This window comes from Mus caroli, chromosome 5 (genome assembly GCF_900094665.2).
Source record: "Mus caroli chromosome 5, CAROLI_EIJ_v1.1, whole genome shotgun sequence".
Classification (NCBI taxonomy): Eukaryota; Metazoa; Chordata; class Mammalia; order Rodentia; family Muridae; genus Mus; species Mus caroli.
The window spans coordinates 143,094,687-143,108,152 of record NC_034574.1 but is presented as its reverse complement, the minus strand read 5'-3'; the positions used below and the strand labels follow the sequence as shown (position 1 = coordinate 143,108,152).

Genomic DNA, 13,466 nt, shown 5'->3' with positions numbered 1-13,466 from the left:
CACACACACACACACACACCATACTCTGAAACTAGCCAAGGCCTCAGGAGAACTACATTAATCCCTTCCCCGATGACTCCAATGTCTCCGATGACCTTACTGCCTTCCATTGGACCCCACTTCATAAAATTATGCAATCTCCTATGTCCCCAGCACATGAACTTTTGGGGGACACATTTAAATGAAACCTAGACCACATTGCTTATTTAAGTATAGGAAACCGAGGCCCAACGTCACAGTCGTATTAGCAGCTGAGTCAAAGCCAGAAGTCACCGATCCTTACTCGGGAACGATTGCTTTTGGTCTCCGCAAGCAAACACTTCATCCTGAGCTGCTGCAGCCTCCAAAGGCCAAGCCTTGGTTTCTTAGAATTCAGGCCCGCTAGCATTCTAGAAAAGAAGCTTTCTTAGTTCCAAGAAAAACTAATGAAAGTTCCCAGGCAATCCAAGCCCTGCACATTTCTTTCTAACATGTTGAGGACTTTAAGGTCAATGGATCAGAAATCTATAAAGAAAATCTAAGACTTGAGCCGGAGGAGGCATCCAGTGGTTTCTATCAAGAAATCAGCAAGAGAGCTGATTCAGAGGAGGCTGAGACCCTGCTACAAGTTGTATTGATTTTCCATGATGCTCCGTGGCAAGTGGAACTAGCTTTTAGAGGATAAAAGGGTGTGTGTGTGTGTGTGTGTGTGTGTGTGTGTATGAAGGGAATGTTTTTTCAAAGGCTCGCAAATGCTCAGGGCTAACTAGGCTGACCTGTGGGTGGCTGATCTGAGTTGTAGCAGAGGGTCTTAAGTGTTTTATGCATTACAAATGGGTTGCATGGTGAGCTCACACCAGGCCCTTAGAGTCAGAGGTTAGGCTTTAGAAGGGGTAGAGCCGGGGTTGGGAAAAGCATTCTTCTGAGAACTTCATCTGAGCAACTGAGCCAAAGTCTTGGAGGGTAAAACTCAGGTAACCAGATTTTACAAAGTTCCACAGGTCATCCCGCTGGAACCATAGACAGGGGTCAAAATCTTCTTTAAACCGTTAAAGGGATCATGATCAGCATCACGTGAAAAATTAAACATGATGCCAGTGCCATTGAGTAACTAACTACCTGGGGTTTCCCAACTTGGTGTCAAGAGCTTCCCAAGATAACTGTGCAGCATAATGAAGTAGCTATGAAGAACTGAGGGTGTGTCTTCAAGGGGTAAGCTAGCGAAGACTCCGTATGTTGCCATGGCAAAAGAACAAATGCTTCCCAGAGTTCAACGCACATGCACTTGATTTAGCTGCAGACTCATTCCGTAGCTCCGGGGTGGGTCCTGCACAATAGTCGGCTTCCCTTTTCTGGGACAAACAGCTTAAGGGGAGGATATTTAATTTTAGCTTAGGTTTGGGGCTTTCAGTAGGCTGCATGGCTTCTAGGCTGTGTGGAAGAAGCATGGTGGTAAATATGGAGGAGCAAAGAGATTCACCTCATGGCGAGGACACAAAAAGAGAGAGAGGTAGTGCCGGGGACAAAAATATATCCTTTGAATGAAAAACGAGGACATGACCGTTTGAAGGTGTAGTTAAGAAGGTTCACTGTGGATGTGAGGGCAACCACAGCCAGAGGTCACCGGAAGGGTCCAGACTGAACTCGGACATGAGAGGAGATGGGGGGATGGGGGGGGAGCAAGAAGGAAGAGGAGAGAGGAGTGAAGAGAGGAACCAGGAGCCAAGAGACCAAAAGAACCAAGAAAGCGTGCAGCCAAAATGACTGAATTATATAACAAAGAGGAGCAGGGGAAAGAGAAGCCCTTCAGCCTGTAGGAGGGAGAGGTTTAAGGTAAGGGGAAAGCTGAAAGGAGCTGCCATACTGAGACTGGTCCCAGGTTTCTTTGAGACCTACTGTTGCTATCAGGACCTCCAGAACCCGAGACATCACAGGCAGGACCCGTTGCCAAGGCAACAGCCACCATATTCCCAGAATCCACTTGGCTCACCTCCCACCTTTACCTGTTTTATGTCAGCTCCTCCTTCTCTTTCTGCCGCCACCTTGTCCCCCTCTCTCCCAATACACCTCTTATACATGGAACTGCTTTGGGCTGGTGTACTGTGTTTAGAAGAGAGCCACTATTCTAACAGATCACCTACCACCCTTCAAAGTGGTGCCCTCTGTGACCTGTGACTCACTTCCATCTCCAGGTTCCTGCCTTGATTTACTTGGCCTCGCTCCATGCTGGACTGTAACCTGTAACCTGAAATAAACCCTTTCTCCCGCAAGTTGCGTTTCGTCAGCCGTTTAACGCAGGAGCAGAGAAGCAAAGCGGGATTGAGGACTATGGCTGGACTGTAAAGGGAGGTTCTGTCACTAAGGTCTTGGTCCCCAATTTGGCTCTTGACTTGTCAATAAAGAAGGGAGGGAGGGGAGGCTAATTGCTGGACAGAAGTTATAGGTGGGACTTCCGGGTCCCAAGAGGAAAGGGAAACGCAGGGAAGGAAAGGGATTTTTTTCTGCCATGCTTTGGAGGAAAGAGGACACAGCAGTCATGTAAGGCCTCAGGGCAGCTAGGACCTGCAGCCTCTGCTACGGGCAGGGGCAAGGAGGTTGGGGGTGTGCGGCAGGGCTAGGGCAAGGAGGTTGGGGGTGTGCGGCGGGGCTAGCTGATACAAGCTACTCAGTTTAGGGCAGGAGGAAAAACAGATGATAATCGACGAGGGCACGCCTTTCCAGGCAGGAGATTCTGCTCCCAGCAATTCTGCCTAGCGGGCAAGTTCTAAAATAATAAAGCTGTCTGTGTGTCCTTTATCCAAGGATTCTAGGGTCTCCGGAGTGGGCTGGTAACACAACCTCTCCCGGAGCAAAGACAAGTAGAGAGAGAGAGAAGCTGGGTTGAGGTTCCCAGCAGCCGATCCTGGAGCCAAGCTTGAGCAAAGGGGGTTAGAAAGATGTGATCGATCCTGGAGCTAAGCGGGATGGAGCAAAAGGGAGCCAGGAGCGGCTGGTATCTTGGTCGCAGCTCCCAGGATAAGGTGGTAGCCCGTTTTAAAAACTACACACAACACTGGACTGTGTCACCCACAGGTTCACGTGTTAAGAACTTTAATTCTCAGTGCAGCAGTACTGGGAAGCGGTGGAGTAGTTCAGGGCATGATGGCTTCCGCCTATAGACTCAGGCTGTTTCCTTGGGAACGCCCTCTCTCGCCCATCTGTGCTTCTTTCACAGGTTGACCTAACTTGGAATTCACTTGGTCTAAATTCATCTTTCAGACACCATGTGTGCCCAAGGGTTGGCTCTTCTTAGATCTTTTAAAAAAATAACTTTTCTTTCAAAAAAATTGATTTATTTTATTTTTTGTTATGTCCAAAGAGTCAACAGAAGGACTCCTACCTAGTAAACAGAGGGATTGTTACTATGTAAACAGAAGCCTAAATTCAGCATTCTTTAGGAATTCCATAGGCGGTTAAGATTAAGACCTCCATTAATCCTGCCCCCCAAAGTCAACTGCCTCAGGCAAGGGCTCCTAGCTCAGCCTGCATCAGTCCCCTGTCACATTAAGTTGGCTTGCTTTTCCACCATTTTGCTTTCCTCTCTGCTTCCCCCCCCACCCCATCTCCCTGAGGCAGACTTGGTCGGCAGTTTGATCCTCCAATAAACCTTTCTTCCTACCCATGAACGAAATGTGAGCTTAGATTAGTGGTTTCATCGAGACCCCACTTACAATTTTATGTGTATGGGTGTTCCAAGGGCATGTAAGAGCATCAAGTACATGCAGTACCTGCAGAGGCCAAGAGAGGGCGTCGGATCTGAAACTGGCATTTCAGACAGATGTGAGCTGCCATGTAGGTGTTGCAAACCTAACCCCCTCTTAACAGCTGGGCCACCTCTCCAGTCCTGCTTTTTGAACTCTTAAAAGTGCCTCCTCCTCACTTCATGCAAACACTCCATACTCTGTTTCAAAGCTACGCTCCCATACCTGTAAAATCATGCAGTGCGTTTGAAGTACTCAGACGGCAGAGCCCGGTATTGCCGTAAATATATTTTGCTCATATTTTAACTCAATGCATATTGATCAGCTTCTCCCATGCCATCTCTCCACCAGCCTTGTGGTGTGAGACTTAGGAACCTTAACTACCAACTAAACAACTATGTAGGTCCGTTTTGAGTAGCGTGCTTCTCAGCATATAGAATGTCTGTCGCAGAGCGGAAGCTCAAAAGGTAGGAGACCCCGCCCAAAAGCAGGCATAGACAACCATACCTATCACTAAAGCCGTGGGCTCGTGATTGGAGCTGGAAATGACAGCTTTCATAGACTCATAGTAATTCAGCTGGAAAGAAAAAAAAATGAGAAAAACATAATTATAGAGATCACCCACGAAGTCAAATAACAGTGTTTTTACAGCATTTCCTCCACGATGCTCTTAGAAGGGAAAAGGCTCCACATTTCTGGGAATAAGTATGGCTTTAAAAATACCTTTTATTTTATTTTATTTTATTTTATTTTATTTTTGGGGGATGGTGGAATACTTAGTTGTTTTTTCCCATTTACAGGGTTGGAAGCTAATGCCAAAGTAAATACTCCCTGGGCATTCTCGGGCTGGCAGAACCTGTAGCAACGTCTGCCTCGTTTAGCTCATTCAAAGAAAATCACCCAGTCTGTGGAGAAAACTATTATTTTTCCTGGAAACCATCTCTGTATCAGAAGGGACCCTGAGTATCATCCCGAGTGAGCCTGTTTTTGAAGACCAAGCTACTCCTGGAAACAGAGGTGTGGGGACCAGACATTCAGAGAATTGGGGCAGGACACAGAGGGAGGGAGGGAGCCAGTCTCAGATGAAAGGAACCATATTTGATAGGTTCTGAGTTCTTATCTCAGGCAGTCTTCCCCAGCGGACGCCCTTAGCTCTACGCTGTAAATTGGATCAAGCTGCAATCCTGTTAGAGGAGCCACTGTGATCTACAAGATCCATAGATTCCCTTAACGTTTGGTCTATGTAGGCAGGATGCTAAGCTCAAAGGAAACTGCAAGAAAGGCAACCTGGGCTTCTAATCGTCATGGATCCCAGAAGCCAGAGATCCAAGAGGGCCGAAAGCAAATTTTCAATAAAAAGGGTATGGAGGCTGGAGCCCGGGGTAACAGGTCAGTGTGGCCTCAGGACCACTTATAAAGCAGAGCGTGGCAGGTAAGGGTCAGGAGCTGCCGGCAGGCGCCTGTTCAACATAGTGGTCTGCTCAGAAACAAGGTCAGCGGCCCCCTCCGTCCCCGCCCCCCTTGGCAGAACAACAGGACAGCGGGGTCTAGAAAACTCTTATGTATACTTCCTTCCCGGCCCAGGACTTCAGGAGAAAGGGCATCAACTCCAGTGCTTGGCGTTTTGGCTTGGACCCTGCCTCTCCCACCCAGCCCTCTGCAGGGCACTTCCTGTACAGCCCGATCTGCCACTGAGAAGTGGTTACACTCTGTAAGTCTGGCTCCATTTATACTAACTGAAGAAACCAGGAGAGAAAGGCACGTGTATTGTATGTTTTTTTTTTTTTTTTTTTTTTTTAATACATGAAACGGGCTACCTTTTACAACTTCAATGACAAAAGTATAGAGTAGTGATGGCCTGGAGTGGCCGCCAATCAGAAGGAGCCTTCGGGGTGACAGAGAGGATACCATCAGTTGTGGATAGCCCTGAGGCTAATTATATTTGATGTTAATTCCTTTCTCCTGTGAATGGCTTCAAATAAGGAATGAGTCAGGATTCAGGTGATTTCCTGTAAACCTGCTTCCCACCTTAATTTGTAAAATAAAGGAGAGCTGATGATTGGCAGATAAAGGGAAGGTGGAGCTGAAAGGGAGGGAGAAGGAGAAAATGGAAGAAGGGGAGGACGCAGAGGAGGAGGAAGAAGGATAAAAGCGGAGCAGAAGCACATGGCCCGGAGAATCAGAAAGTTCTAAGGGGTCTCTTAGATGGGGAAGATGGTAGTGTAGTGGTAGATCTGCTCAATCTAGGCGCACAGCAGGTATTCATATTAACTGAGCCGTGTTTTCATTGCCGGGGCATATCTAGGTTGGAGAATTACCGAAACAACCAAATCAGCATATCCTTCAGGCAGTAACTAGGAAAACCTGTAGCTTGCCTTCTATCCCCGAGGATCAATAAAACAATCACAATACTCAAAAATATTCACACATTTTAGCCTATTTATGCCTTTCTAATTTGTCATGTCAGGATATTAACCCAAAATTCCTGTGGAGTCCAAGTTAGAGAATATGAGTTTCCTGCAGACTTTTATCATACCATCTTTAAAACGATTCACACTTCTATTTTCCTTTCCTTTCCTTTCCTTTCCTTTCCTTTCCTTTCTTTTCCTTTCCTTCCTTTCCTTTCTATACCTGCTTATAAGAGGCAGCTTGTCAAACCAGGATTTAAACCCAAAATTCCCATGGAGCCCACATTAGACAGAATATGAGTATCCTGTAAGACTTATTAGAGCACTATATCTTTATACCATCTTTAAGTATCAAGAGGTTATATTTCTCTCTTTATATCAATGAATTACCAGAGCCCTTTGTACCTTTGTCTACCAATTCTTTATTCACAGGGAGAAACTGAGTGTAAAAAGACCTGAGTTGTCTGTGTCCCTGTTTTGGAGTGGGGGAGGCGGGGGAGGGGGTTGCGGAGAGGTGGGGGAGCGAAGCATACAGGGAAGCAAACACAGAAAGGCTCTCTCCGGCATAGATGCCTCACTGCCGTCCTCTCTTTTTTTTTTTTGGTTTTTCGAGACAGGGTTTCTCTGTGTAGCCCTGGCTGTCCTGGAACTCACTCTGTAGACCAGGCTGGCCTCGAACTCAGAAATCCGCCTGCCTCTGCCTCCCGAGTGCTGGGATTAAAGGCGTGCGCCACCACGCCTGGCTGGGGACAGTGAATTTTTATCTCAGGTCAGCTGAGTTCAAATAAATACATTGGGCACCATTTTGTCTTTGTGTTTTTGGAAAAGTTGATTAAAGTATTTACACCTTCCAGAGTTCTATGGATCAGATTTGATAGAGGGAGACTCCCCTGAAGAACTAGATTCCAGAGAATCAAACAAAAAGGTTATCTTGATGATACTAAAATTTTGTTTTGAGATTTATATATTACAGAATATACAGCCTTGGTGAATTTCATTATCAGACATGCTGAACTGACCTGCCTGGACTCCTGATGTCTTGGTTTTTCATCCAGATCCAGTCAGGACACAGACATAAGAGACGAATACAATCATTGTTGTGGCCTTCTTTTTTTTTTTTTTTTTTTAAGATTTATTTATTTATTATATGTAAGTACACTGTAGCTGTCTTCAGACACTCCAGAAGAGGGCGCCAGATCTCGTTACGGATGGTTGTAAGCCACCATGTGGTTGCTGGGATTTGAACTCTGGACCTTCGGAAGAGCAGTCGGGTGCTCTTAACCACTGAGCCATCTCACCAGCCCCTGTTGTGGCCTTCTTAAGGCCAAACAACTTCCCCATTTCTCTACCCTTCCCCCTCCCTTCAAAAATATCTCAACGCCCATATTCAGCTTGAAGAAGTTATGAAGAGTCGTCGTCCTAGTTCCCTAAGCTTTGGGGCTGGGGTGATTATTATAGGTTGTCTTTGATACTAAAAATTTTGAAGTACAGGGCTTAGACCCAGTCCTTCTATTGCTGTTATTATAAACAGATCTGAGATGTTTAAGCCTGTGAGTTAAGGACCAAATAGGAAATTCATAGCTCTGAGTTTATTGTTATGGTGTTTTCAGTTATTTTAATCAGAAATGCCTTAGATTAGGTAACAGAGAACAGTCCAGATTACTTCACATAGATAGTTGGTTTTCAAAAATGTCAGAAGTCCACAGAATGTGACATTTAATGTTATTTATTCACTTGTTGTTGAGACCAGTCTGCTCCTGACAGCTTTGCCTGTGTTGTATTCAGAGAAGAAACCGAGCATCTTTGAGTTACTCCAGTTGTGGTGAAACAGCCACTAGGCAAGAATTACCTCATTTCATCTACAGACATAATACTGTCCAAAGTAAGGACACAATTATAGGTTAGGACAGCTTGATTCTGCAGAGACAGAGTAGGCTAGTCCTTAATATTCCTGTTTCTCTAAGTCTGTCAGATGACCCTGGCCAGTAAGCTGAAGACTGATGCTCCAACATGTTGAAGTAAGGGACTCTCCAAGTGATCAGCGGTCTCTATAAACTGGCTAAGTTTTGGAAGTGGTGTTAGGCTTCCTAAATATTTTCAGTTAATATCAGTCATTCTTTGATTTCTGATGGGGTTGAAAAACTACATTGTCTCCTAGCCAACCCAGGCTTTTTACTTTGAGAGAATAAATTTAAGAGGATACTTTTCAGATGGCATTCAGTCTAAAGCCAAGACATAGCCAGGTGCAGAACTATAGTCGTTTAAGTAAGGATAGATGACAGAGGTTCTATTTAATTAACAAAGATGTTGGATTGGGTGTTAGGTCTCTTGTACTTTATAAATTACAAAATAGTAATAGTGATGTTCAATTATATCTGAGATAAAATAGTCTTTTAATTGGATAGAAAGGGGGAAATGTTGTGGTTAGCCCTGGGGCTAATTATATTTGATGTTAATTCTGTTCTCCTGGGAGGGGCTGCGAACAAGAAATGAGTCAGAAGCCGGGCGTGGTGGCGCACGCCTTTAATCCCAGCACTCGGGAGGCAGAGGCAAGCGGATTTCTGAGTTTGAGGCCAGCCTGGTCTACAAAGTGAGTTCCAGGACAGCTAAGGCTACACAGAGAAACCCTGTCTCGAAAAAACAAAAAAAAAAAAAAAAAAAAAAAAAAAAAAAAAGAAAGAAATGAGTCAGCACTCAGGTGATTTCCTGTAAACCTGCTTCCCACCTTAATTTGTAAAATAAAGAAGAAATTAAAAAAAAAATAGAAAGGAGAGCTGATGACTGGGCAGATGGAAGGTGGAGCAGAAGGTGGGGAGAGAGAAGAAAGAGAAGAGGGAAGAGGGGAGGATGCAGAGGAGGAGGAAGAAGAAAAGCAGAGCAGAAGCACATGGCCTGGAGAAACCACAAGTTCTAAGGGGTCTCTTAGGTGCGGAAGATGGTAGTGTAGCGGTAGGTCTGCCCAATCTAGGCACACAGCATGTATTCATATTAATTGTGTTGTGTTTTCATCGCCGGGGCATATTTCGGTTGGAGATTTACCACAACATTCATCCATTGTGGGATTGGTGTTTTGTTTTGTTTTGTTCCAGTTTTTCAATTTTTATTTTATGTGTACGGTGCACTGGCTGCATATACCNTCTGTGCACCACACATCTACCTGGTACCAGCAGAGGTCAGAACAGGGCACCAGATCTCCTGGAACTGGAGTTACAGACGGTTGTGAGCCACCATGTGGGGGCTGGGAACTGAACTCAGGTCCTCCGGAACAGCATCCACTGCTCAAAACCGCTGAGCCATCAAAATTGCTGAGCCATCTCTCCAGCCCTATGATTCGTTTATATAAAGTTCAAAATCCCTCCTTGCTATCTGTCACAGGCACCCATTTGAATATCCTCAGGGATGTATCACCCACACTCACCCATTTCTTCTCCCTCTGGGTCGAAACATATCTCACGCAGGAGACAGTGGATTCGACTGTGTTTTGTTTTCTTAATCTGTCTTTGATGCTTTGCTGGCTTTTATGTTGTAGAAAAATGAATTATTTTCTTGACCCAACCTTCTTCCTTTATTGTTTCTCTTTTCTTTCATCAAAGTAAGTTTGATGGTTTCCTGAACATTTTTCTTATACTCAATATTTCTTCAGAAAACTTTTTCTAGAGTGTATACGTGTAGAAGTTTGTTCTGGTTCTTGGTCCCAGCCCTATGCTCTAAGAAATAAGACTCAGACTCAAACTATGTTTACAAATACCTTGGCCATATAGCTAGGCTCTTCTCTGACTAGATCATAAATTAACGCATTTCTTTTACTCTACATTCTGCCACATGGCTGGTTTCCTGTGCTTAGGTACTATGTCATGTGCCTGTCACTTCACATCTTCCTGGGAGAATCTCTCTTCTATTCTCTAGTTCCCAGAATCCTCTCTCTTCCTGCCAGTGTCCCACCTCCTATTTCCTGCCTCAGCTCATTGGCTATCAGCTTTTTTATTGATGGGTGATTCTTTTTTTTTTAAGATTTATTTATTATTATATCTAAATACACTGTAGCTGTCTTCAGATGCACCAGAAGAGGGCGTCAGATCTCATTACGGATGGTTGTGAGCCACCATGTGGTTGCTGGGATTTGAACTCAGGACCTTCGGAAGAGCAGTCGGGTGCTCTTACCCACTGAGCCATCTCACCAGCCCGATGGGTGATTCTTATAAGAGATTCTCTCTACATATACGTGTGTGCACACAACATGACACACATGTGAAGGTCAGAAGATGACTTAAGAGAGTCAGTTCTCCCTTTCAACTGTGTGAGTCCTGGTCATTGAACTAGCGTCCCCAGGCTTGGCAGCAGGGTGTTTACACTTCTTAGCATCTGTAATGGTTTGAACAGGTTTGACCCCCGCTATAGACTCATGTGTTCAATGCTTGGCCCAGAGGGAGTGAGACTATTAGGAGGGCTGTCCTTGTTAGAATAGGTGTGGCCTTGTTGGAGGAAGTGTGTCACTGTGTAGGCTGGCTTTGAGGGCTCCTAGTGCTCAAGCTCTGCCCATTGTGGAAGAGATAGTCTCTCCTGGCTGCCTTCAGGTCAAGATGTAGAACTCTCAGCTCCTTCTCCAGCATCATGTCTGCCTGGATGCTGCCATGCTTTCTGCCTTGATGATAATGGGCTAAAGCTCTAAAACTGTAAGCCAGCCCCAATTAAATGCTTTCTTTGGCCTTAGTCATGGTGTTTCTTCACTGCAATGAAACCCTAAGTAAGACACCATTCCTTTCCTGCATATGCTTCTTAGTTTAGAATCTTTTTTTAAAATTAGATATTTACTTTATTTACATTTCAAATGTTGTCCCCTTTCCTGGTTTCCCCTCTGAAAACTCCCTATTCCCTCCCTCCTCCCCCTGCTCACTTTCCCACCCACACCTGCTTCCTGACCCTGGCATTCCCCTACACTGAGGCATAGAGCCTTCACAGGACCAAGGGCTTCTCCTCCCATTGATGACCAACTAGGCCACCTTCTGCTACATATACAGCTGGAGCCATGTGTACTCTTTGGTTGGTGATTTAGTCCCTGGGAGCTCTGGGGGATCTGGTTAGTTCATATTGTTCCCCTATGGGGCTGCTAACCCCTTCAGCTTCTTGGGTCCTTTCTCTAGCTCCTTCATTGGGGACCCTGTGCTCAGTCCAATGGTACACTGTGAGCATCCACCTCTGTATTTGTCAGGCTCTGGTGGAGACTCTCCAGAGAATAACAGGCTTCTGTCAGTAAGCACTTGTTGGCATCCACAAAAGTGTCTGGGCTTGGTGACTGTATATGGGACGGATCCCCAGGTCGGGCTTAGTTTAGAATCTTACCTGTCTGGCTTAATCCTGGTTTGTTCAGTGAGAACAGCCACGGTGTAAGATTGCCCACCTTGTGTCTATCTCCAGTCCTGATGTCCCTGCACACAACTCTGCACTGCATTGTGACTTTCTTAGTATGTAGGGTAGTGCTTGCTTTCCTACATATCTGAGAAACAAGGGGTTGGGTTCTTGGGGGCCAGTGGAAAGCTCAGGGACTTAAAACTACAAATACAACCCCACTATCATCCTAAGCCATTCAGGACAAGTAAGTTGAATTTCTTTTCAGCCCTAAAGAGGAAGGGAGAGAGATCTACAATCTTCAGACCCTAGGACACTGGCTGAGGACCAATTCCTACCAGGAAGTTATTCTTATAGCAGTCTATGAATTTTATGTGATGCCTGTTTTCAGCTAAGTTTGCAAAGTCACCTCAGGAGCAGTGGGGGCTTCCTAAGCAGTCTGGACTCTTCTTGCCTATGGTTCAGGTGGTGTGCGTCGTCAGAGAGAGAGGGCAGCCTGAAAACTCTAGCCTGCTTCCTGGTTATTTTTACCTGAGAGACGAAGTCTCCGTGCACCTTCCAGCGGACATACTCTGCGTTTGGAGAGGCCATGACGCTGTGAAGAGCGATGCTCGGCATGTCCTCAACTCTTGGCATCTTCTTCCATGTTCTGAGGAGAAGAGTAAAAGAGTCTTTAAAAGATAAGAGCACCCTGCCATCTTATATCCTGCATGTACCTGCCACAAATAAAATGCATCCTGCCCCCTGCTTTTTAAAAATGGGATGTTTGTACAACTCAAAGGCAAATGTGCTCCTTTTTGAGCCTGCTGAGTTTCTGTAGGGAGCAAGAAGTAAAAAAAAAAAAAAGAATGAAACAGAACAACAACAACAGTGTTCCACCTCCTATTGCCTATGGATCAAGATGTAGAACTCTCAGCTCTTCGAGAACCATGTTTGCCTGCACGCGGCCATGCTTCCCACCGTGATGATAATGGACTGAACCTCTGAAATTGTAAGCTAGCCCCAGTTAAATGTTTTCCTTTATAAAAGTTGCCACGATCATGGTGTCTCTTCACAGCAATGAAACCAAAGACAGTCGTCAAAACTTTGAGTAAATTAGTCAAAGAAGTATATACTGCCATGTATGTAAATTATTAAAATATCCAAGGGAAAATTAATGATATTCCTTAATAAAATAGGAAACTTACCACAGATTGAATGGTCCTATAAGCTTCTAGAATCTGAAATATCCCCCAAGTCCAAAGGGCTACAAATGGAAAATCTCACACCTGACCCCACAAGACAAATTGTAGCTGAACAACAGCAATCTATGATCTCCTTCAGGCTTGTGGAGGATGCGATCAAGATATATTAGATGATGTTCTCAAGGAATTAATAAAATATTTTTGAACAATCTGTTCTGAGTTTAATGGGAACAGCCAGCATGTTGCAACTTCTCTCGAGGTAAGAAAAAAGAACTCCTAAACCTCAAACTCTCCGTGGACAACTGTTGGAGACGGATTCTAATGCTTTGACTCAATCAGGAATCTGCATGTCCAAACACTAAAGGTCCTTGTCCGCAATTGGTTTTTAATCAATCAATAAAAATGCCAAGGGCCAATGGCTAGGTATAGGGTAGGACCCTTATAGTTGCCCGGGCTAGGATGCAGAGGGGAGGAGATGGAGGATCCCCAGGATGTGGTGGGAGATGGAAGAGAAGAGCTGCAGGAGAGAGAGCCAACGACCACTGGCCACTTCCCCGATTGGGCCTGGGGTAGCAGGGGAAGGTTTAGGAGTGCCCAGCCTTTGAGGTAGCAAAGACATTTTAAAAATAAGCTAACGTGTGTGTGTGTGTGCGCGCGCGTGTGCGTGTGCGTGTGTGTGTGTGTTTCATTCTCAGATCCAAAGATAGCACTTGGGCTGGTGCACATGTGTGTTCTTTGGGGCACACAAAGTGGGGGAGCACAAACTCACGCTACAGACAACAGTGGAAAAAGACAAAGGAATTAGAGGT

At 45.2% G+C, this 13,466-nt stretch overlaps 1 protein-coding gene across 1 annotated transcript in view; it reads right to left on the bottom strand.

Moving 5' to 3' along the window:
- LOC110295000 (WD repeat-containing protein 49-like) overlaps positions 1-13,466 on the bottom strand; it is an 83,691-nt gene that overhangs the window by 58,025 nt on the left and 12,200 nt on the right. The window contains exons 3-4 of the mRNA XM_021163437.1: positions 12,005-12,122; positions 4,227-4,296 (exon numbers count right to left, since the gene is read on the bottom strand). Coding sequence (XP_021019096.1) covers positions 4,227-4,296; positions 12,005-12,122 — 188 coding nt within the window. The remainder of the gene's footprint in view (positions 1-4,226; positions 4,297-12,004; positions 12,123-13,466) is intronic.